The sequence below is a fragment of the Dipteris shenzhenensis genome, chromosome 33 (assembly GCF_047967505.1).
Source record: "Dipteris shenzhenensis isolate YYH24624 ecotype China chromosome 33, Dip_SZ_1.0, whole genome shotgun sequence".
NCBI lineage: Eukaryota > Viridiplantae > Streptophyta > Polypodiopsida > Gleicheniales > Dipteridaceae > Dipteris > Dipteris shenzhenensis.
In genome coordinates, this window is record NC_141628.1 from 12,632,246 (window position 1) to 12,652,860 (window position 20,615).

At 43.1% G+C, this 20,615-nt stretch overlaps 2 protein-coding genes across 2 annotated transcripts in view; one reads left to right on the top strand and one right to left on the bottom strand.

The window, feature by feature from the left end:
• The window catches only part of GEX3 (gamete-expressed 3), a 131,876-nt gene extending 121,109 nt beyond the window's left edge, over positions 1-10,767 (bottom strand). The window contains exon 1 of the mRNA XM_087371439.1: positions 10,500-10,767. The gene's annotated coding sequence lies outside the window, so the exon portion shown is untranslated. The remainder of the gene's footprint in view (positions 1-10,499) is intronic.
• Positions 10,768-19,167: 8,400 nt separating this feature from the next.
• Positions 19,168-19,853, top strand: LOC147879708 (putative flavin-containing monooxygenase 2). The gene is made up of 2 exons (XM_087371440.1): positions 19,168-19,505; positions 19,679-19,853. The coding sequence occupies exons 1-2, from the start codon at positions 19,168-19,170 to the stop codon at positions 19,851-19,853; spliced, it is 513 nt and encodes a 170-aa protein (XP_087227566.1).
• The last annotated feature ends 762 nt before the right edge of the window (positions 19,854-20,615 follow it).

Consider the following 20,615-nt stretch of genomic DNA (forward strand, 5'->3'; position numbering starts at 1 on the left):
CATCCACCCACTCTGTGGCTCTCTGGACCTCTGTCTGAAGGGAGGTCAAACGCTCCTCAACCGCTGCTACTACTGTAGTGGGAGATGTGTCTATGTGCTGAACGCGAGTCTCGATCTGCTGCACTCTGTGTGTCCATGAATCTCTCCAGCAAGAGTCCTATGAGTCGCCTGTAAGACCTGAAGATCTGTCCTAATAGACAAGATCTCCCGATCCTGCTGTGTCACTCGATCAGCAAGAGATGCAACCTGAGCTGTAAGTAGAGAAATGGTCTCGTCCTTCCTGTGAAGCATCTGAAGGGCAGCTCGGAGGTGGGTCTCAAAGTGCTGAAGCTCTGGTAGGATGTGGCGGCAAGGACAAACAGCACAAGGCATGGAAGGAGAAAGAAAGGGAGAAAGGGGGGAAACCGGTAAGGTGGGTAGCGGGGATGAAGGAGAAGGCTAGAAAGGGGGAAAGAAAGCGGGTACCGGGGATGGAGAGGAGGGGATGGGTAAAGTCTGTAGAGAGGATGAGGAGGAGGGAGCCTCTGGCAAAGTAGGTAAAATAGGCAACAAAGGGGGGGAAGAGGTGACAGAGGGCTGTGAGAGGGGGAGCAAAAAGGGTGGAGAAGGGGTAGGAGAAGAAGGAACCTGAGAGGGGAGGGGTGAAAAAAACTGCGGGTACAAAGTAGCTATGGGCGGAAGATGAGATAATGGAGCTGAAACCGGTGTACCTGCGACTGGGAGTGCGGCAAGTGCGGGCACTGCGCTGGGCGGAAGATGAGATAGTGGAGCTGAAACCAGTGTACCTGCGACTGGGAGTGCGGCAAGTGCAGGCACTGCGCTGTCCTTTGAAGAAGATGCAAGTCCTCTTCTACTATAGTGCAGCATATCGGTCGTGGCGGCCATTGATGTTGCTGCTGTTGCTGCTTCTGTAACATGCTCGATGGTGTCGGCCATGTTTAATTACGGGAAACTGGCAACATTGAAAAGCGGGAGATGGCGAGCGCTGCCAATGTGCGATGAGAGAGAGAGAGAGAGAGAGAGACAAAGAGAAGAGAGATTTAAAATTAAAAAAGAAAAAGTTTTTATTTTTATTAATTAAAATTTAAGAAAAAAGAAAAAAGAAAAAAGGGGGGGGGGGGGGGGGCCGGCCGGGGGGGGTCGGGGCTGCAAGTGCGAGGGGGGGTGGGGGGGTGAGAGGAGGGGCGCGGGGGGGTGGGCGGGGGGGTTGACCGAGGGGGTGAGCGGGAGGGTTGAGGGAGGGGGGTGAGCGGGGGGGTTGCGGGGGCTGAGCGGAGGGGTGAAGGGGGGGGGTTCCAAGGGGTGAGCGGGGGGGCAGCGGAGGGGTGAGAGGAGGGGTGCAAGGGGTGAGAGGAGGGGCTGAGCGGGTGAGGGAGGCTGAGCGAGGGGTGAGCGGGGGGGCTGAGCGGGTGAGGGAGGGGCTGAGCGGGGGGCTGAGTGGGGGAGGGACGGAGAGAGAGAGACGAAAAGAAAGAGAGAAAGGCAGCGGGGGGCTGAGCGAGGGGTGAGCGGGAGAGGCTGAGCGGGTGAGGGAGGCTGAGCGAGGGGTGAGCGGGGGGCTGAGCGGGTGAGGGAGGGGCTGAGCGGGGGGGCTGAGCGGGTGAGAGAGAGAGAGAGAGAGAGAGAGAGAGAGAGAGAGATGGGTACCTCGAAAACAGGTTGGAAATGCGCATACGTGAAGGAGCTGAGAAGTTGTGGCAATGGCGGAAGGAGGGGACAAAACAATGAAGATAGGGAAGGAGGAGGCGGCAAAACAAAGAAGACAGTCTGTTGTGTTTTTATTTCTTGCATCCGCGAATCGAAGGCACTTTAGCTCCAAAGAGTCCCAACAATCATTGCAAAACTTAGGCGGCAAGAATCACTACAGATAGCACATCCCCTTGAATAGGAGCACTCTTTGAGCTATTTTTGCCACACAAATCCAACGGTTTACCATCTGCCACATGGCTTCATGAGATTTCAGCAAAACAATTTCTTGCATCCGCAAATCCAAGGCACTTTAGCTCCAAAGAGTCCCAACAATCATTGCAAAACTTAGGCGGCAAGAATCACCGCTGATAGCACATCCCCTTGAATAGGAGCGCTCTTTGAGCTATTTTTGCCACACAAATCCAATGGTTTACCATCTGCCACATGGCTTCATGAGATTTCAGCAAAACAAAAAACGTTGTAGTGCTGGCCAAGAAAAGAAAGAATTGAGCTTGAAATTGAAGGTTGAAAATGAGAGTAGATGTTGTTTTGTTATTTGATTGGAAAGCATTTTGCATTCTGCACATACCACTTTGCGTTTATTAGTAACCACACGTTTGTGTGGAGGGAGAGTCACACGCTTTCTCTCCAAAAATTGTAAGACCAAGGAGTGTTCCCTTCCTTGGACACACAACAATTTGCATTCTACACTTAGCTCGTTGTGCTTCATCCACATTTTTTATCTTTGATTGCTTGGGATAGATTGTTTGCACTTCTTGTTGTACAGCATCATTTTATGAGCCTCTTTATTTTCACATGCATCCTCTATAGATCAACGAGTCGCACCTGTGCCTATCTACTCTACGATGGAGAAGATGAATGCGAAAGCACGAGACTTACAAAACAACACTCTACAAAATAAATGCAAAAGAAAATTCCCAAGTTCTAGATTAAATGTAAAGCTGTAGAACAAGAACAACAAGCATGCGAACACAACCAAACCGTGTGAGATGGTTTTGAAAGCAGACATCCTCATTGAACTAGTACAAACAACCCTCAAGCATGCAACTGAACCCTAGAACCCCTAGCCTAGCCCTATGGAGTTAGCCTTGTTACAAAGGTCGCCTCCCCGTCTGTAAGCCCCCAAATGAGGAGAGCTTGGGGGAGGGAGACCTAGGGCAGAAGATGCCCAAAGAAGAGAAAGAGAGGGGGCTGCCACATGGGTAGCACCTCACAAAAGCAAAGGACTGTAACAGATGGTGCTAAGTACAAAGCATGGAACTGTTTTGAAAGGGAGCAGATCTGGAGCAGCAGAAAAGGTGGCAGACAGGAGGCGACACCTGCAGATCCAAAGGGTGATGGCTGGAGATAAGGTTTGCGCCTGGTTTAGGGGCTGGAAGAGCCCTGAACAGATGCAAGACCAGCAGCAGTGGAAGGCCCATAGGTGCAGTAGGAGGCGAGGCATGGCAACAGCCTGGAAGAGCAAGTGAAAGCGCTTATATAGGGCCCTGGTTGGGCCGGTAGGGGCAGCCAACCAGGTCGGCTCTGGTCAGCCAGCAGTACGGCCTAGTCGGCCCACATTCCAAGGGGCTTGGAGCTCCTACAAAAGGGCCCCCTTTGGGGATCATAGATCATTACTTGTAGCAGCAGTTTTGGAGCAGACAGGAGCAACAGGATGTCCTCCCTTAGACCTACACACAAGATGAGAAGGAGGCTGACATAGGGCTGCAGACTGAGCTCAAGGAGCTGCCCACCTAGGCTGGCTTCCGGATAGCAAGGTGGAAAGGATCTGGATGAAGAGTCTACATACGCTCGAGGTTTTGGTGGTTTCTATATCTAGCTGGATCATTGTCTACTTACTAGTCTACATATCTATTTGAAGCACATAAGTTAAGAAGTTTGTGATTCCACTTCCCACACACACTGTGTGAGCTCCTAGGCTATTCTATCAGTCTTCTGCTGTGCATACCCTCTATTGGTCGATTTCTAGCATGGTATCAGAGCCCAAGTAGGAGGCTCACAAGTGTGGGAGCCTGAAGGCAGGGACCTTGCTGAAGGACAACTGTGATTTAGAGGCTCTTGGGAATCGACTTCCATGACTGGAGGACAGTGCCCTTGCGAGAATGAGGGTGACTCAAGTTCCATGCAGGTGCATACAGAGTTCTAGTCAAGAGAAGGTTGAGTTTGCTTTTTGATTTTGATGTGTAGTTTAGTAGCAAAGATGGTGAGCCCCTTCTCTCCCTTGCTCCTACCCCAATCGAGTTCTTTCTTTCACCATCCCTAACTTTGGAGAGTCCGGGAAACTAGATGGGACTAACTATCCTATCTGGAAGGTGAAGATCCGGAGTCATTTAGTGGCTTGAAAACTGTGGAAACTAACAACGGGAACAGAAACGAAGCCGGACGATGTGATGGACAGCAAGGGGAGAATACTCATACCAGTAGATGGAGAGGAGCTCGAAGCTTGGGAAGATAGAGATGCCTACGCCCGGGCATTGATCATAGGGACTACGGCGGATCTGTGCTTCCTCAAATCCAGATGACAGACACGTTAGTAGAGGCATGGGCCATTCTAAAGGATTTGTACGAGACAGATAACACATCACAGAGGATCGGCTCTACAACTTGGATATAAATGAAGGAGATTTTGTACATGACCACTTGACAAAGGTCAAGGTGGGGAGGGGTCAACAAGCATTGGTTGGTCAAAGCTGGACTCGTGCCAATTGGCCTTATGGTATTTGAGGAGGCTACCTCGGAGTTTCAAAATCTTTGTTACGGCTATGACAGCAGGACAGAGCACCAAACGTCTGACTTTTGAGGAGTTGGGCCCATTATTGCTCCAGGAAGAATCTAGGGAGAAGCTCTACAACAATGACAATGATGACAAGGCATTGCTGGCAAAGAAAAGGGCAAGCCTAACGGTGGCAAGCCCAAGAAGGATGACTCTGGAGATGACGAGGACACTTCCAAGAAGAGGAAGCAAAAGAAAAAGTGTTTCTATTGTGACACTCCATACCATTTTGTGAAAGATTGCAAAAAGAAGAAGGCAGATCAGAAGAACAAGGAGTTCAACTCAGATTTAGATGGTGACACAAAAGCCAAAGCTAATGCGGCAATCGGAGAACTGTTCTTGGTGACATTTCCATGTGTTACTGAGGTAAGATATGCCAGCCTAGAAGCTGCAATGAGGATGTTTGACATTGACATGTGGGCCGACGGGGAGTCAGACACTTTTGTGAAGGTGAAGGACAGCATGGAGTGCTTGGAATCTTCCAGGTCCGTGGTTGTTGATACTGACACGAGGGTGGATTCCATGGAGTGCCCTAGGGTTTCATGTTCAGATGGTTGCTGTAATTCAGAAGGGGACAGTATAGGATTGCAGAGGTTATTGATGTGTGTCTTGATGAGGTGCATGGTTTGCTTTCAAAGCAAGCACACAGGCAGTACGATGGTCAGGTATGTACTTGATGTTCTTAATTTAAGCCTTTATAGCATGCTGTGGCTCTTCATATGTCTCAAGTAATGCGAGATTGGAAGGAATGGGCCTTCTTTGAAGGCAAAAGGGGAAGTATGGGTGCTTCTTCAAATCTCGGACACAGGTTGCTAGAAGGTGATGGACAAGGTGTACAGAAGCCAGAAGAGTACTTGCTTGAGAGCTCAATGAGAGTTCGTGGTCCAGGTTATCTGGAGATATTCTTGGGATTTCATTTCTCGAGAAGGTTCTTTTGTTGCGGACCTTGCCAAAGGAAGGACGGGTTGAGACAAACCCTTAGAGCATGGTGCCTAGAAGACTCCACGTTGTTCACTATGTGCATCATTCTGTGGCTGTTATATGAAACTCTGTTTGGCCAAAACGGGAGTCAGAAATAGCTGTTGGAAAATCTAGGCTTGTTACCGTAACACATTTATACGTAGCTAGACCTGCCAGATCTGGAAAATAGGGGTTGGGGAAAGCTCCTATATAAAGGCCCCATGTGGTGCAGCCTTCAGGATTGCAGGGCAGAGATTGTGAGCAAAACTAGTGCTGGCCACAAATCATCCAGGGCAGCTCTTATTTTGGCTGATTCTCTACTATTGTCCGCTGTTCCAGACCGGAGTTATTTTGCCTGCTGCAGTCTTACTGCTCCAGATCGGAGTGTTTGTGGGCTGGTTTTTGTGCACATACATTCTTTGAAGTTGGATCTACATCTATGTTCCCCTTTGGTTTAACATTCTTCTATTGGTTCGCCATCCTCCCATTATGCCTTGGATAGTGTCAAACAAGAAAAACCTCATAATGAAACGGGAAGTCAAATGCAGAGGCTTAAAAGTCTTAATCTTTTAATTTGGCACATGCCATAAATTCAGCTCATGATGCATGTCACATGACAGGTGGCATGACACATGGAAGGAGCAGCCACATGCTAATGCTATATAACACATGGTAGCACATGATATGAGGCTAAAGTACACATGGCAGCATGCCATATAGACCATCGTTACCTGGGAACCCCGTTCCCCCATCCGGAACGCGTGGAACCCCGTTCCAGAGAAGAGGGAACCCTGGAACCCCCCAGAACCTGTCTGGAACGTTCCAGCTAGGGTGTTACCAGAAAACCCCGTCCCGGGGTACTCGGAACCCATTCCGTACCTAAACCCGGCATTTCGGGTTTAGGGTTTCCTCCTCAACCCTGTTTCACGAGCTGTGGCGGCTTGTTTTCCGCCATTTCGACCTCCAGCCCTCCGCCTGCTCTCTCCCTCCTTCAGCAGCCTGACTCCTCCATCCAGTAGCTTTCCAACTACTCCCTCCCTCCCTCCTTCCATCCAACTACTCCCTCCCTCCATCCTTCTACTCCCTCCCTCCATCCTTCCATCTACTCCCTCCCTCCCTCCCTCCATCCACCTCCTCCATCCATCTACTCCCTCCTCCCTCTATCTACTCATTCCTTGCTCCATCTACTCTTGCTTCAGCCCCTCCCTTCCCTCAAGGCTCAAGGCTCAAGCCCTCTCCCTTCCCTCAAGGCTCAGCCCCTTCTCTCTCCTTCAGCCTACTCTCTCAGCCCCCTTCTCTCCACTCTCTCCACCTTTAGCCATCAGCCCACTCTATCAGTCCCTTCTCTCTCCATGGCTCCTCCCCATGGCATCAACCAAGACAACAAATCTCCGTGGTGGAAGGAAGTGAGCTTGGAAGCCTCTACAAGAAGTCAAAAGGAGGAGCCCGCAGGTCGAGATGCAAATTTTGCCAAGATGAAAAATCTGGAGGCTCAGACCGAGTTCAACATCACTTATTGCAAGTAAAGAGGAGAAACATTAACTGCTGCCCTGGGAATATTCCAGATTCAGAGATGGCACGTTTGCAGGCACTTGCCGATAGACTGGACGTTGAGGAAGCACGGCAGAAGGCTCTTGATCCTCGAGGTCGAGCAAGGGCATCCTCACATGCAGCACATTCTCCTGCTGCTTTCATTTCTAGCTCCTTCTTTGGGAGTACAGCTTCACAGGCACATGCTCCCGCTTCATCAGCCCCTACCTCGAGAGTCGCGTAGGCTAGCCTTGTGGCATCATGGCATCTTGGCAGGAGGGTACAGGTAGATGCTGCAGTGGACCGATTTTTTTATGGAGCAGATGTACCCACAGCAAAGGCCCACAATCCTTCATTGATATGGTAAAGGAGATTGCAGCCTTTGGACCATCTTACACTCCTCCCTCATATGAGGCCCTACGCACCACAGTTTTGGCAACAGAGAAGACTGCTATAGAGCAAGCTTTGACTCCCATCAAAGACATATGGGTGAAATGTGGTGTCACATTGATGGGAGATGGATGGAGTGATACTAGGAGCCGCTCTATTCAGGGTATCATTGCATACTCCAAGGGGGGCAGCTTTTCATTAAAGCTATTGATAATTCAGAGGAGGGAAAGTTAGCCAAGACGTTGGCTAGCATTTGGATGGAGTCCATTGAGTATGTGGGGGAAAATAAGGTTATTCAGTTTGTTTCTCATGGTGAGAACTCCAACACGGCAGCATGGAGGATTTTGGAAGAGAAGTACCCTCACCTTACCTTCACTTCTTGCATGGCACATGGGTTGAATAATCTCTTGAAGGATATTGGTAATTTGGATTGGGTGGATTCTGGTAATCATGTTGTATCTTTCATCACTCACCATCACTACATTTTGGCTATTTTTTGTAAGTTATCCCCTCAAAAGAACTGAGTGGGATGCATGGCATGGACGGAACTCTACAGGGGCTCAGAGACTAAGTCCATTGTCTTGGATGACCTCTTTTGGGATGATGTTCGCTTTTTGCTTCAGGTTACAAAGCCAATTCCTTTGATGTTGAGACTTGTTGATGGAGATGGTCCTTGTATTGGGAAAGTGTATGAAGGGATGGATAGGATGATTGAGACAATTCAAAGTATAGATGCTTTGTATGCTTGGAGGAAGGAGGAGTTGAGGATCCCGGCGACTGTGCTGGACAAGATATCATTCACCTTTGGAGTCTACAGCCTTTGTTTTCGATCCGTAATTTCATGAGAAGGGGCAAGAAACAGTTAAAGAGGTGGTGCAAGGATGGGAAAAATATTGAGATGGCTTGTCTCAAGTCAAGATGATAGGAGAAAAGTGCAGGAGGAGTTGTCATATTATAGGCAAGGAAAAGGGTTGTTTGGTTTGGCGTTCAAGATTTCCTCCGTTCATTTTGGTGGGAGGACTATAGGGCAGATGCTCCATTGTTGCAGCGTTTGGCCATTCGTATACTCAGCTAGGGAGCTAGCTCTTCACCGATGAGCAGTTGTGAAGCAATTTTGGAATTGAAAAAGAGGAACAGGCTTGGGGTTCAGAGGGCAAATGATCTTGTATTTGTTAAACTTAACAAGTTCAGGGTAAAGTGCACTCCTGAACCATATCTTGGATTTAAACCTGATGAGGACTCCGATAGTGATGCAGTAGAGGATGCTCCTGAGCATGAGGATGATGAGGCCCAAGACCAAGATCAATTTGAGAGGCCTCCATTACTATGCCACCCTCAGACCATTAGGGCTGGCTCTCTTTTTTTCTATACACCATGTACTTGATCGAGCCCTATTTTGTATTGAGGCCTTCAGAGGCTCGAGGCATGGCCTCCCTTTTTTGTATTTTGCATATTATATGCTCTCGGATCTATAGTATTCTACAGTCTGCTACTCTTTATTCACATTGCAAATGTGTACATATCAGTTTTGAGTATTCTAAGAGTGTTTTTAAATGTCTAAAGATGAAATGGAAAGTTTAAAGCTACTAAAAGTGGTTTTCTTTTCATAATTGGTATATTTTTATATGAATTGATGATGTGTCATATGACATGGCGTTCCGGTTCCGGTTCCCCCTTCCCGAAACGTTCCCGTTCTGGCACTTGAAATTTCAGAACGTTCCCGTTCCCTGGTAACTATGATATAGACCCCAAACATTTGGACAGATGACACCACCTTTGCAAATTCATCCCTGGTGCATGGCACATGTCACCTCATGAACCAGATGTCCATCCAGCCCACCTATAGCCAACCAATTGCCAGCCTTCTTGCTCCATTAAGCAGCCACCCACTGCCAGCATTACAGCAAGCTATTGATCTCCTCTCATAGCTTTGTTATAGCCCTCGTTGCTAACAGAAATCAGGCCATGAAGTTCAATCCCACATACTCAGCTGTGCACAGTTTTTTCTTGCTCCAACTCAGCTTCTGTTTGCATCTCAGAGAGAATCAATAAATATTTGCAGACTTAATGAATTGAAGTTGTCTTAGTTCAAGTACAAAATTATGTTGTGAAGAGCATTAGTTTCTCGTGCTTGTAAACAGTGACAATCAATGTGCAGGCACAGATTGGAATCCCCTTGGAGACCCCAGAAACAAGAGAATAGCCTGTTGGCTAAGGTGTACAGTGTACATAAGGAAGTCTTTCAATGTACAGTCTGAGTTTCAGCCTTTTTCTATAATCAATCCAATGGTCACGTTCACCACCGTCTGGTCTCAAAGTTTGGAAAGTGTTGAGAGGGGTATGGATGGAGAGTACCTGGATTAATCTTGTGTTCTTTATCCAAGCTAATTTTACAACTGTCTCTCTACTTTTTCAGCCAACTTTGAAATTCCAGCAAGCAACCTGAGATTTCAAAATTTATGACCCCATCATTGTAGTAGATCCCTATAAGAGTCGAAGTCAGATGTTCATGGTTTGCAAGGTTGAAAACGATAGTATCTAATCTTGGACTACCTGTCCTTGTCCAAAGAGATCCACATCCCGGCCATAGAAACAGTGCCCTCCACTATGGGAATTACTCCTATTTCTGTCTCGATCTGGCTTGGCACGTACCAATAAGCAAGTTGAATGACATTCAAAAGGCCTGCCCAAAGGGAATAAGGAGCTGTGCGTAAACGTGAAAGGTGGAGGGGGCGTCTGAGAATGATTACGTTGTCAACGATGAATTTGAGTATCACAAAGAAGGTGACGAAAATATAAGACCCATTTTCTCAAGAAAACGTAAGATGGAAAGGCAAGCAGGGGGAGGAGCGAGGGGAGGGGCAGGGAGGAAAGAGAATGTAAGGATTTTGTAAAATCTGTGAAATGACTCGGAAACTTGCGCTCTCTCCTTTTGCTCCTCTACTCGTCCTTTCTCTCTCTATATATGTCGCTCTCTATCGCTCTCTTGTTAAGTAGATAGTTTTTCACGATCCTGCTCTTGTTGTGTGTGAGAAAATCATTTAGACCTGAGTAGTGGAAAGGCGGTTGAGCTGTATTAGACTTGCAATGAAATGCATTTTCCTTGCCTCAAAAGGTTGTTTACACAAAAAACGACCTTGGCAACCAAGATTCTCGCGTCCATGAAATGGGTAAATACTGGAAATTCAAAAACTGCCGTGCGGCTGCTGGTGTCGATCAGCTAGTAGCTATGCTGGGCCGTGTTTTCCACGACTTTCTTATGATGGTGCTGGTGCAGAGATCCAATCGCTACGGCAGCCGCTGCAATTGCTGCTCCGATGTGGTGTTGGTGAGCGTGATGAGGATCCTTCTTGGCTTGAAGTTTCTCAAACTCTCACAAAATTAAGACATGAAAGAAAACCAGAACTGAGATCAGAACGAAGGAGAAAATGTCCAGCTTCTTGCAATAGGACCCCAATAACAATAACCTCCAAGCCTTCTGTTTTTCGTGAAAACAAAATTCCATAATTTAAAAAAAAAAACAAGATGGATTCCTTATTGGTCTACTCGTCTGCCCCGGTATGTATCTAACCAATTAAGGTATGTGGTTACTTTAACGCGCCTAGATAAATTTTTGGTTAAAAGAACTGTAGTTGGCACTGTGGACAACGAAATCGTAATTAACAATAAGAGGCAGGTATTGCGGACAAAGGAATTGTACTTGAGATTAAGAGGCAAGAAGAGTCTGTTTGTGGCATATGGTGACTTTTTGACAAGGTATTGGTGGGCACATTGCAGTCTGCAGTCTATATTCTCGAAGCGCGTCTTTTTTGTTGGACATTTCAACGTCATTGTTCACTTTCATCGTGAACTCTTTCTGGGTTTTCTACGAAGATTGTGCTCTCTCATGCAAAAGAAAATCTGATGATTTAAAATAACAAGTGATGATTACAGAGGAAAAGATTTGTGGGTTTTCATCATGAACTCTTTCTCGGTTTTCTCCATGAAGATTGCGCTCTCTCATGGAAAGAAGATCTCATCACTGGTCATGGGAGCAATCATGCTCATCTACGTTCATGGAATCATGTGAATAACTGGAAGTCATGAGAAGTTTATGTGGTTATTAGTTCAAGCACATTGTAATGTTAGCCTTGGATTGTTAGTTCAAGCACATTGTTATGTTAGCCCTAGATTATTTTGAGGCAGAAGTTTCTCTCATCCTTGGTTTTTTTGGGTAATGATGACACTTAGGTTTCTAGGTGGTTGCCAGATGGTCCCCTCCTCTCGATCAATCTCATCATTACGGGTGACTGCCTACAACCGTCCTTTGCAACCCTCAGAACTTGTCTCTCTGGTCAGCAAACTGCCAATTGCAAAGGAACCGGGTCGCCCAAGGAAAACCATGGCTTTGCAATTAGCCTGGTTACGTGAACAAGCTTTTAGTTCAAGCACATTGTAATGTTTTTGGGAGTGAATTTTTGTGCCTAGCCCATGCTATTAGTTTCAAGCACATTGTAATTCTAGCCTTGGATTATTGTAATGGGGTTTCACACTTATCCACCACCATCGCTGAGGTCGACGGATGCAATGGAAAATTGTGTGTGCAATTACATATGCATCTACTCACCGTGCTCCGAAAAACACTCTCTTAGGCGCTAAACAAAATCCAAATCCAACGATAGCTAGCAATGGGATTCGAGCATAGCTCCCCACGTTGCAAGTTTGATACCAATTGGACCAACTTTGCTTACTGATAAAGGAGCGTATTTTCATGGTTAAAATATTATGAATTGTCTGGAAGCCAGCACAAACGGATGACCATATCATCTGCCCAACTTGGTAGACAAGCATCAACAGGGATCTCATGTTTGGTGGAGTTTTATTTACTCTTCAAGGTTATCCAAGCAAATTCAACCCCCCCTAGATCTAAGTATTATACAGTAAGCATGCAGCTAAAGGACAAGCTAGAGTTTCTTTTCATTCCATATAGCTACCTTCCTAAAGATTAAATGTCAAGTGGGCCTATTTTTGTTGTGAAATATGAAAAATCCATCAACACGTAAAAATGCCCTAATATTCTCGTGTGATTAAAGGGCTTTATGACATTTTTGTAGTTCTATGGGAAATGGAAAAATTCAATGCCAAGGTGGCATGTGTCCCCCCCCCCCCTTCGCACAAAGCTATTGAGTTCTTTAGGTCAAGGGATTTTGTGGGAAAAAAGAATTTGTGAAGCATTTAAGGGTTGAAAATGATAAAAAATCCACATTTTTACCAAATATTATGGTATTTAACATGGGGAATTAGTTTTACCCATAGAAACCCTTTTCCTACCATATCATTATGGCTTAAGTTAACTTGGCAAATTCATAGAATTTTACGACACAACATTGCATGTGTCCTTCTCGATCATGATCTTCATATCTCAAAGAAAACCTCTTCAGGCACAATCGTCAGCTTTATGATGCTCGAAATTGAGCATGGGTAGATGGTCATCAATGGTGAGGGATACCTCCAAGATTACTACTAAAGCAACAGTGTATTTGGTGCTATCCTTAAGTGTTTTTTCATAACTACCTTGCATCTATGACGCATGTTTGTCCAAGGCTCTAATGAGTGTTTCTTGTTTTCTCTTAGAAGATTTGGTCTATTGTGGCTCCAATTTGTTGCTGATCTCTTGTTCAAGGTGGTTATACCCAGAGCACTTCTACGTTAGACTTCATACAAACACTTCCCATCAAGTATTCAGACACAGAGTCGGGACTATATCAGACAGAAGTTGGAACAGATAATTATTCAATTGTGCATTGAAAATAGTAGATATAGATCAAAATGTGTCTCCTTATATTCATCATTATCAGATCATAGCAAAACATCAGTATAGAACTAGTAAACAGAGCATCATTGCAATATGATCAATCTCTGAATCTCATTACACTATAGAGACTCATAAGCACAAGCATAGAAGTTACATTTAGATAAGTGAATAAGTATTTTTAGTACATTGACTATGACAACTAACACCTAAGAGTACTACTTAGGACTAGAGCTAGTTATAGGTGCCTAACTAACCCCTAACATGTCTAGAGTGATTTATGCTTGTTGGCGAATGTGCATGGAAATCCTAGAGGGATCCCATCCTCCTCTTGACTGCATATCTGGTCATTGCTTCCAAAATCTCATATGGGACTACCAGGCATGGGAATCCTATCTATATTCTTATTCAACTCCCTGAGGGTGTTCGATTCACATTATCCACTTCGTGAAGCGCACTGATGGAATCATTGATGGTGCCTTCCATTTGAAACTCAATATTTGGTCTTGGGGGAGAGGAATAGGCAATAGGGGACAAACATGAGGTGGAAGCAAGAAGTGAAGTAGAGAAGGGGGAAGCAGGGATGTTGATGGAAATTGAAGGACAGGTAGGGCAAATGGTTTTAGCGACTTGATAGTCCTCGAGGGAATGGTTTTCAAGCAGTGGGAAAAATCTAGTTGTTACTAGATGATAGGAGTTAGATTCTAGATTAGGAGGTATTGTTGAGAGACTTGGACAAAGAGGCATGGCAAGGAATATGGGTTAGCATGGATTTCTAGAAAGGTATGAAGGATGTTACTGGACTTAGGGAGGGATGTGAGAAGATCAGAAAAGAGAGTGGCAAGATAGGGGAGATGAGATTGAAGGTAGAATACACACTCCTCAGGCAAATCTTGGTCACTTTTGGTAGGCATTGTTAGCTTCACTGTAGGACTTATCTTCGAATTATATCCTAGGGAATTCGATGGTGATTGTTGTAGTAAGGGTAGGAGTCCAGGCTACTACCTAAAGAGGAGGACTTCCCATCAAGCACTCATATAGAAGTATTGCATCCGGCTTTAACCATATGAGATGTGCATGCATTGAGAGATAGAACACATTTCCCTCATCCTCATCCATCTTCTAGTATATATCCAAGAGAGTCTTTGTGCGCACTGGTGTGGTCCAATCAAGAGTAGATACTGCATGTAGCATCTTTAGTTGCAAGTGTTTCCAATGAATGCATACTCTTCCTTCGAGGTGATCCTTTTGCTTGAGGACTGCAACAAGATCTTGGTATAATGAAGTGATTCTTTGTAGCAACAAATCTTGTCCTGACTCCTCTACATTGTGATTGGCTTGACTTGGGAGTTGAAGTTCCAATTTAGAAATTATTACCTTTTGATTTTGCAGCTCTACGCACTTTTCTTTATATTTACCAGTGTTGAGGTGTTGGCAACTTTAGACTATTAAGTGTTGAGCTACTTTTGGCTGTCTTGGCAATTAGTAGGGAGTCATAACAAAATCATGCAAACAACAAAATCATGACGTTTCCATTGAGAGCTTTTGTTAAAAGAGTTTTATACCAATTACTTCCATACAAGTAACAACGCTACCCTCAAGTATACGTTTTGTATCAATATATATTTCCAAACTCCATGTTGTATGTAATGTGCTATCCATAAACCTATAGGAATGCATTGTCTTTAAAAAAATATACTTTTTAATATAGTGTTAATCAAATGCTTGAATCTAAGAATATTTCAATATTAACATAGGTAGTCATATGGAGTTCATGGCCATAGAAGAGGTTTTTAGAATGTAAAGATGTTTTTAGAATTAAATACAACTAAAGACGTTTATCATATGACATTATTTGGATCAAATAGTATATTTTTTATCTAAATAGTGACAATTTTAACTTATATCAATTTACTTAATTCAATCCAAGCTGTTGTGATGTGAACTTGGATTTTGGAATCCGAAATTACTTGACGGATTGATATTTCCATCAATGATGGAGTGAAATTTTTGTCCAACAAAAAGGGGAAAAAAAGGTGTTCCAAAATGTGTGAAATTGCACTTTCATCTAATGAGGCGAAATTTCCCACCGATGAAAAAAGACTCATCCAAACATTTTGCCGACGAAAAAAATTTCATCCATCGGAACGTTTCCATCGATGAAATTTTTTCCATCATCAAAATTGGGATTCCAGAATCCAAGTGGATTCTGAAACACCAAATTCCATCAATGAAAAAAAGTTTCTATTGATGCTAGATTGAGATTTCTGTCGACGGATTGAAATTTCCATGGATAGAAATCTCAGCCCGGCGTCAGCGAAATTCTTTTTTCTATCAATGGAATTTGGGGTTCTAGAATCCCCTTGGAATCTAGAGTCTAGATTTTGATGATGGAACAAATTTCCATCAACTATTTCCCAACAAACGAAAAATTTTGTGTCGATGAGATTTTCAAATGATTATTTTTTCATCGGCAAAAAATTTTGGCACTAAAAGTTTCATTGGATGAAACTGTAAGTTCGCACATTTTGGAACGCTTCTTTTCCTCCTTTTTTTGGACACCAAATTCCATCAATGAAAAAAAGTTTCTATTGATGCCGGACTGAGATTTCCGTCGACGGATTGAAATTTCCATGGACGAAAATCTCAACCCAGCGTTAGCGAAATTCTTTTTTCTATCAATGGAATTTGGGGTTCTAGAATCCCCTTGGAATCTAGAATCTAGATTTTGATGATGGAAAAAATTTCCATCAACTATTTCCCAACAAACGAAAAATTTTCCATCGATGAGATTTTCAAACGATTATTTTTTCATCGGCAAAAAATTTTGGCACTAAAAGTTTCATTGGATGAAAGTGTAATTTCACACATTTTGGAACGCTTCTTTTCCTCCTTTTTTTGGACAAAAAATTTCACTTCGTCGAGGGAAATATCAATCCATCACGCAATTTCAGATTCCATAATGCAAGTTCACATCATTATTTTTAAATAACAATTGTTGCTATCTTCATGACTTAGAATTTATTTTTAATAAACTAGAAGTTATATTTTTTTGATGGCTTAGATCAAATAAATTAAAGTCAAAACTTACTACCATATAAATATTGACCATTGAACCATTTGGTCCAAATGACAATAGATTTTATTACTTTCTTCTCTAAACTTTGACCATTTAGATAGTTTAGTTACTATCTAATTCTAGAGACATTTTAAGTTTCAATAAACCTCTTCTATGATCATGGAATCCATATACTTATTTATCTTAACATAAAAAATATGCTCTAATTTAAATATTGGAATGAGCTACAATGATTGAGATAAAATTGCTTAATTTATTATAAAAAATAAAGCATATTTTGGTAATTATAAGTAAAGGATGTATTATACATTTCATAGTCATGCATGAATTACTAGTAGATCTTTAAATATTGTATCTTGTCATTGACTTGGTTTTAATATTTGTTTTGTTTGACATGAAAAGCAAAAAAAATTGCACCTTTAAACTAGCAATATGTACATTTATTAAAAAATCAAAAGTATACTTAGTTTGCAAAATTTATGAAATCAGTTCTCTTTAATGTTACCAAATATTGTAAAATTGATTAAAATTTAGGAGTAGAAAAAAATCTAGATAATGTGTTGCAAACAACAACTCATGACTCATTTGTCATTTTTCATGACTTGTTGTTAATTGATCATTAAGCGCACGAAGTTGGATTATCTCTTGTTCTTGAGTATCTAATTCTTCTTTGGCATTCACAAGTGTCTCCCTTGATGCTATGCATTCCTTCTCTAGTGCTGAATTTGGTGTTTATCTTCTTTGAGACTTTGCTGCAACTCATTGTTTATGTCTATTGTGGCATGGATTTGATCATCTTGATAGGTTTTTATTGTAATTAATTATTGTAGAGTGTCACTAGAGATGGTTTGGGGCTGTGGTCCTAGAGCCGGAGAGCCAACAACATTATTGACTTGTGATTCTTGAAGAGGCACACTATCTGGCCCACTTGTAAATTCAATATGTGGTGTGGCTCCCTCTTGGATTTCTTCCCTTGACTCAATCTATTATGGTAGCAACTTTGAATTGAGTTACATAATTCTTTGGTAGAGATCTACATTGTCATTCTCTGGAATCTACTCAGATTGTTGTCCATCCATGTCATTTGCATTGAGAGTATGAGAGGGGTGTAGAGGCTTCCTCTTGTTGTATTGCAAACCCAATTATAATGGCCGATAGATGAGCAATGTAGCTTTTGCCATTATGGATAGTGGATACATAATTTGTTAGTAGCAAGGATATGTGTTGTGCCCAATCCCCTACCAGAAAGTGTAAGAGTTTTATTTGACTTGTAAATTTTTCACTCCTGTATGATTGAAAATGTCAACCACAAACTTGGTTGCCTCTTGCATACTGGGTCCAAAATCATATTATGGCGTATTCCCTTGCTTTGTGACTTTGTGTTAGGTGGGAACCAGTCCTAAATCTTTGAGAATATTGCATCCAAATGTTTCATTGGATATTCATCTTGTGCTGCTAAGAATGAGAAAGCTTCCTTCATTGTTGATCTACTAAGGTAGATTTGTAAAGGCTTTTAATTATATGTTACTATGCCATACTTAACCTTCTCCAAAACTCTTTGCTTTTATATGATGTTATGGATTGAATGATGTATTCTATCATAGCAAGTGTTGGTAAGAGTGATTATAGCTTCTCAAAAATATTCCCTAGAACCCTTGAATGAAGAAGTTGCATACATAGGCTGACATGGTGAACATTGAGACTCGCGGCCATATAAGCTATAATGTTCCCTCTGTTTCTAGCTCTTTGTTGGCTAGGGCATCAAGCTATTTTGTGCCTACATCCTGCATAGTTGATGGCTCTGCCTCTAGTTCTCTTGACTCTAAGGTTCCTAGGTTTTGAGGCATATCTCCATGGTATGTTACATCTATGTTTTCATTACTGTCTCACTGTCCAGAACCACCAAATGTGGTTGTTTTGGTGTTAACCTATGTCCTTTTTTAGGTCAGTGATTCGGGGAGGACTGTCGATGATGAGGTTTGGGTAGTTTGTCTTGGTGTCGCTTTGTCGATGGCATTGTAGGCCTTTTCCCATCTTAGCAAGCTATCTTCAACCTAGCATTTCACACATGAATTAGGTCCCAGTCTAACAATTCCAATAGTGCCATGTGCCAATAGTGCATGTCTCTTTTGTGAGTGGTTGATGCATTTTACTCTTTTGTGATGAGGGTGCCATGTGTGAGTGCACCAATGCAAGTATCTCTTGGGGCTTTTATTTGTGTAATTTATTTGTGGTGCTTGAAATGTGTGGGTGCACTATGCATGATGAGTGAGGCGGGAATTCCTCCTATATGCTTAATTTACTAGGGAGTTCATAGGGCATCTAGGAATTCCTCTGAGCCCTAGGTTGAAATTGGTTGAAGCTATTGAAGGACAAATTGATGTAATGGGGTGTACCTAGGGGTACAAGGTTTGTGTGTCACCACATGGTGGTTAGAGTGACCAAGTTAGGTGGTAGAATGTTCTAGTAGGTGTGATTGAGAGAATCATGGACTTGATTGAGAGATTCATGGAGATGATTTTGGACCTAAATGCTCTACTGAGCCCACATATGATGCCATACATGGAGTGTAACCAGTGCCTATATATTGGCCATCTTTCATATGAATAGATATGCTTTTTCTTCATCTTGTGTCCACACCATGCTTCCATTGATGCTCCAACATATGGTATCAGAGCCATGGAAGACACCATAGCCGAAGAATCCTAGCTAGGTTGTGCTACCATGTGGCATCATCCCTATTAGACTCTTCTTCCTCATCTTTAGTAGCCTTTGCACCCTCTACTAGTCTTTGCAACACTATATAGCTAGCATGGCTAGGATGAGAAATCTTTTAGTTGCTAGACATCCCACATTTTTCCCTCTGCTCATTTCTACCAACTCGCATTACAACGCCCATAATTTGATTCCTCACTCCCTTGCTTAGATATCACAATGGAGGATCTAGTGCCGCTATCCGACCAAAAAGTGTGCATCGTCGGGGAAGGAACGACTGACCTTGCTACTTGCAAGCACCTCATGCAACATGGAATCAATCCCACAGTCTTGGAAGCCCGAGATTGTATTGGTGGCATCTGGCAGTACACTTGTGCCACCACAAAGCTACAGTCGCCTAGAGATGGGTACCGATTTTCAGACTTCCCTTGGCCTATGGGCACTCCTTTCAATCCTCTGAATGAACAAGTCATAGAATACTTGGAAGGCTATGTAGAGAGATTTCAGTTAAAGGAGAGAATTTGGTTCAATTGCAAGGTTATGGAAATCAGATCAAGGTTCACAGGCAATACTGGCTTTATTGGTTTATGGGGGAACAATGGTACAGCTTTCGCACGTGAAGAAGAGAATGGTGGTGGCAATGTTTGGCAATTGCATGACAACTTCAAATGGAGATTGAAGAAGAGTGGCTTCATTTTGATTTCCTAGTCATGTGCGTTGGTCATTTCAGACCTGAGATATTTTTTGTAACCGTGCTACATTCAATGGAATACTCGATGCTGGATAATGAAGCTACAAGACAGCTACTAAGTGGAAAGCAAGTCATTGAGGTTGGATATATGAAATCTGCTATTGATATCGCCATGGAAGCTTCAGATGCGAATCAAGATGACTTAATGGTCTAAGCAATATATCTTATGATGGATACTCTGCATAGGTTCTCTACTTGGCTTTGCCTAAAATGCATGTAATGGTGAAAAGTTATGTGCTTCACTTGAGTAGTGATTTGATGAGCATAGATCTGAAGATCAAGGAAGACATTATGTGCTTTAATGGTGATATACTAGCTATACTAGCTAGTGATTCTTTTATGGAGATATGTTCTTGGATGCATGATAAGAAGATTATGAAGGACAATACATCAGAAGGTCTAGTGATCAAAGGACTTGCTAAAGACATGATGATGATCAAGTTTGATACTCCAGGTTCTATTGAAAAGGACAAGAGAGGCATCCCCAAAGGATACCTTTCAATTTCAATAAATTAATGAAGACATTCCACATTAGGTTTAGGGTTTGTGTGTGGTCAATAATGGTTCTCTACCATGGATAGTCCATCCTTAAATGATTTTTAGTCCTTTGTTTGAGTTTTTATCTTGTTGGACCCATGGGTATTTCCATACATAGTCATTGTCCAATCCTCTAGTTGTGTAAACTAAGAGTCCTAGGAGTGAGTCACAGGTTGGGGCCATGTGTGTTGCCACATGATGGTGGGCAAGCCATGGAGCATCCTATGTACTACTACTCAGGGATGAGGTCATCACTTTGTGGGGGGGAATGAAGGACAAATTGATGTAATGGGGTGTACCTAGGGGTACAAGGTTTGTGTGTCACCACATGATGGTTAGAGTGACCAGGTTAGGTGGTAAAAGGTTCTAGTAGGTGTGA

Excerpts from the sequence above, each read along its gene's own strand:
- LOC147879708 (XM_087371440.1), top strand. The coding sequence starts at position 19,168 with ATGGAGGATCTAGTGCCGCTATCCGACCAAAAAGTGTGCATCGTCGGG. Across the intron at positions 19,506-19,678 it reads GTTATGGAAATCAGATCAAG|ACCTGAGATATTTTTTGTAA; the intron begins GTTCACAGGCAA and ends TGGTCATTTCAG.